Below are 4,675 nucleotides of genomic sequence, written 5' to 3'. Positions count from 1 at the left end.
AAGTTTTTTCCGCTGATGTGGACGCCCTATGGAACCTCAAAAACTCCCTTTTATTAGTAAGAATTTATATTGTATATTTAGTTATTATTGTTGAATGTAATATTTCTATCTCTTATATTATATATTTACTTATTATTTATTTTTCTTTATATGTATTTTTATTTTTATTTTTTGTTAATGCCACGTGTCATCGTTTAGAATAAGTTTTTTCCGCTGATGTGAACGCCCTATAGAGCCTCAAAAGCTCCCTTTTATTAGTATAGATTTTTCTTTATATGTATATTTATTTTTTATTTTTTGTTAATGTCACGTATCATCTTTTAGAATAAAATTTTTCCGTTGATGTGGACGCCCTATGGAGCCTCAAAAGCTCTATTTTATTAGTATAGAGCTCCATTTTATTAGTATAGATACATTTTTCATATAGATTTTTAATTTAGTTTTTTCATTTTTTAATTATATATTTACGTTTTCTAATTTTCTTGCTTTTATATCAGATTATAAATTATGATAGATGTTTAATGTAATATTTTTATTTCTTATATTGTATTTTTATTTTTTATTTATTTTTAAAATATTGTATATTTACTTATTATTGTTTAATGTAACATTTCTATTTTTTATATTATATATTTACTTATTATTATTTTTTTTATATGTATTTTTATTTTTATTTTTTGTTAATGCCACGTGTCATTTTTTAGAATAAGTTTTTTCCGCTAATGTTGACGCCCTATGGAGCCTTAAAAACTCTCTTTTATTAGTAGAGATATATATATATATATAGATATGTATCAATGTATGTAAACATAATATAAAAGCATGTACATATTTTCAGCATTACATTATAAACGTCGTGATGAAAAGAAAAAACACAATACTTGAGTTACCCTGGAAATTAGAGAAGCCCCAAAAAAAAATCAAAATTAATTAACATATAATGAAAATAATAGTAAAAAAGCTTAATCATATTTTAAAAATACGATGATTAACTGTGAATAACAATAGAACTGGCAAAAGCTAGCTTTTCCAGCTACGACTCCGAGACAGAGGGTCTTGAACTCCTCCGACAACCCAAGTTTCCTTAGCTATGTCTGAAGAGAGTCTGTAATAATCGGAATCGTAACTCATCAACACTAACTCCATCTTCTCTTCCTCCATTAGTGATCTCAAATCCTTCTTATTCTTCTTCACACCAACCTCTTCTTCTTTGGTATCTTGCTCTGTTTTCACTTGCATTCTCTCTTCTAACCAACTCTTCGCCGGAGCCGATCTACACCTCATTAGCAAAAGCGCGTTCGACGGTGGAACCGCCGGTTCTGCGTCTGCGTTTTCATCAACGACGCACTTCTTGATGTTCTTGTCGTCGTCGCTCTTACTCTCTTCCTCTTGCAAGACCATAAACCATTTGGAGAAAATATTCTTAGTATTCTCTTCTTCATCTTCTTCTTCTTCATCGTCGTCGCTAGTGATGACATCAGCATTTCGGAAATCACCAAAACACCTGAAGTCGAACTTGATGTTCTTTAGACAAGTCAATAAACCAAGAAACTTGCTCTTAGATTTATTGCTATGTATCCTCTCTATCTCCTCCATCACCGTTTGCCAGTTTTTTCCTTTCCCGCCGCGTTTTCTTGGCCGGACTTTGATCTGACCGGCGCAAGTGACTTTAGGTGAAGTTGGTTCGGCTATTTCCTCACCGCCCATGTTCTTACTGCTTGCTTGCTTAGCCCACAAAGCAGGACTCCCATGTCCTCTTCCACCGCCGCTGGAGAGTTTGCTGAGCTGGCGACGGTGGTGGGGATGATAGTTGGTGGTGGAGATGGAGGGACGAGATGGGCTACAAATGGGTTTAGGTGTAAGAGCTAAGTGGGCTCTTGAAGGGAAACAAACCAACAAATCTGCAGGGTAGCTAGAAGTAGATGATCTTCTGCTTCCATCTCTGCTTTTGATCATCTCTTTGTTTTTCTTGTCTGCTTTTGCTTTCTTGCTGTTTGTTTTTTGGATCGATCTCTCAATGGCAGAGTTCAGCTTTTTATGTTTGGATTTATAAAGGTTTCTTTTTAGGCTTTGAGATTCCTGTGCTGACAGCTTCTATATGCTTGTTGCTTTTGTACGAAAAAAATATTTACTTTTTATTCAAACTTTTTTTTTTTTTTTTTTGAGATCAACATTCAAACCCTTTTCTAGTGAAAGAAAAATGGGTGGTGCAATACCAAAAGTCGTTGTAAAATGCTGGTATTAAAAATAAAAAATTATGTTAAATTGGTGGACAAACAAGAAGAAGAAGTAGTGATGGGGTCAAAGGAGTGAAATGGGTTCATTACAACTTTATTACATCGTAAACAAGAAGCTTCTTGACTGAATCATTCACTTTCAAACATTCAATGGTCTTACCACTTCGTCTTCGTACATTTGTTCAGCATTTCACTTTGAGATTTATGCTTATTGATGGGTTTGTTTGATGACTTAAATACAAAATGTGACATCAATATGTGGTCAGCATTAAACTCATGAGAAATTCTCGGGTTCACCCCATAGTGTTTGAGTATTTGATATTTGATATCTTTTAAAAAAGAAAACAAAATTGAATTTTCAAATAAAATTATATTTTTAAAATAAAACAATAAAAATACATAAAAATAGTTACAAAAAATAAATAAATAAATATTGTTAAACCGTTAGCAAAATACTAAATCCTATACCATAAATCCTAAACTCTAAACCCTAAATTATAAACCTTAAATCTAGGATAAATCGTAAACCATTGGAAAATTTTAAACCCTAAATCATACATTAAAAACTAAATCTTAATAACACTAAACCCTAAACACTAAACTCTAAACCCTTGGATAAACCATGAACCCTTGGATAAATCATAAGCTCTAAATTAAAAATATTTAAAATTAAACCCTAGCTTTTATGATTTATCCAAGGGTTCAGAGTTTACCCAAGGGTTTAGAGTTTAGTGATTAGGGTTTAGTGTTATTAAGATTTAGTTTTTAATGTATGATTTAGGGTTTAAAATTTTCCAATGGTTTACGATTTATCCTAGATTTAAGGTTTATAATTTAGGGTTTAGAGTTTAGGATTTATGGTATAGGATTTAGTATTTTGCTAACGGTTTAACAATATTTATTTATTTATTTTTTGTAACTATTTTTATGTATTTTTATTGTTTTATTTTAAAAATATAATTTTATTTGAAAATTCAATTTTGTTTTCTTTTTTAAAAGATTAAACACTATTGCATGGTGAACCTAAACTCATGTAATAGATACGAGTCTAGATTTTACCTCTAAAAACTTAATTACCAAAAAAGGAATATAAACCACTTCGTGGTGGCCTAGTGGTTTCCACTAGAGGAGGAGTTGCCCTGTTGGTCTAGGCCAGATATCGATTACCCTCTAGTGCGAAATTATTAACTCCAAATGTGGCCACGCGGATATGGACTCATGCTTACGGTCCATTTGAATCTTCGGAAGAAGATCCATCCGTGGGTTGCACTTTCCACCCGGAGGTTAGGTCTGTGTCTTTAATAGATCCGGGTTTAACTATTTCTTTTTTCAAAAGAAAAAAGGGAATATATTGGCCATAATAAATAGATCCACAATTAGATTTCAAAGTGTTTTTTGTCTGGCGATTTTTATTGTGTGTGTACATGTACATTCATAGATGAAAATAGTTAAATCAACATTAGTAGAAGGAAAAAGAATAGCATGTGAATGTGACAAGGGTGATGATGGGTTATAGTCGAATGCTCTAACAAATTAAAGTTGGAAAGGTTTCGTGGACTTTACTTTTGCAAATTCAATATAGAATCATGATAACTTTATGAATATATAAAAAAGAAAGACAATAGTATAAAGAGGGAAAGAATGGAAGGGCACGAGGCTTGTTTCTTAATCCAATGGTATCACAAGCTGTGTGGTCACACTTCCCTTTGTTGTTGTTTATCTTCAACCACACACTTATCAATTTTCATTTGCTATCTCCCAGTTTAAACTATCTTCTAACTATATCACCAAACTATAGCACCAAATGACAATGAAATGTAGGAGTGCAAACTCTTTTTAGGATGTGAATGATGTGATATGAGGATTATGTGATGAAGAAATTGGAATAGTTCATGCTAAAATAATTGTGGCATGGGACATGAATGATTTGATATAATAGTTTCACAATGGGAAATAAAATCATTGCGAATAAAAATGTTAGGAAAACTAGGAAAAAACTAGGGGTGGGCACTTTACCCGATATCCGAAGTGGCGCCCGAACCCGATCCGAAAAATCTGAACCGAAGTAGCAGAATATCCGAACGGGTATTGAATTAGGAGAGATTGGATATCCGAACCCGAACGGGTAATATCCGAACCCGAATGGATATCCGAAAATAACCGAACATATGTATAATTAACCTTATATTTCTAGTTTACATCTCTCATTTTATATAGAATATTTATATTGATACTACACATATTTTAATTTCATATCATATACATACAATTACGGAGAAAATGATTTCCTACTCACTTAAAATGCATGTCAATCTTTTTATTTCAAGAATTAACAAAAACTTATATAAAAAATTTAAAAACAATAATCAAATTAATGTCTTTTTAGTTTCAAAATGTTATGTCGAGATCTATTAACCATTCAATCTATTAAAAATAAA

At 31.8% G+C, this 4,675-nt stretch overlaps 1 protein-coding gene across 1 annotated transcript; it reads right to left on the bottom strand.

Moving 5' to 3' along the window:
• Nucleotides 1-810: 810 nt before the first annotated feature.
• LOC106326784 lies at nt 811-2,222 on the bottom strand. Its single transcript, XM_013764703.1, has one exon. The coding sequence runs from the start codon at nt 1,954-1,956 to the stop codon at nt 1,021-1,023; it is 936 nt and encodes a 311-aa protein (XP_013620157.1). The 5' UTR covers nt 1,957-2,222; the 3' UTR covers nt 811-1,020.
• Nucleotides 2,223-4,675: the final 2,453 nt, after the last annotated feature.

Source organism: Brassica oleracea, chromosome C2 (assembly GCF_000695525.1).
Source record: "Brassica oleracea var. oleracea cultivar TO1000 chromosome C2, BOL, whole genome shotgun sequence".
Taxonomy (NCBI): domain Eukaryota; kingdom Viridiplantae; phylum Streptophyta; class Magnoliopsida; order Brassicales; family Brassicaceae; genus Brassica; species Brassica oleracea.
The sequence above is the reverse complement of the archived record's forward strand: the minus strand, read 5'-3'. Positions and strand labels throughout refer to the sequence as shown.

Coding starts and splice junctions, on each gene's coding strand:
- LOC106326784 (XM_013764703.1), bottom strand. CDS start 1,956: ATGATCAAAAGCAGAGATGGAAGCAGAAGATCATCTACTTCTAGCTAC.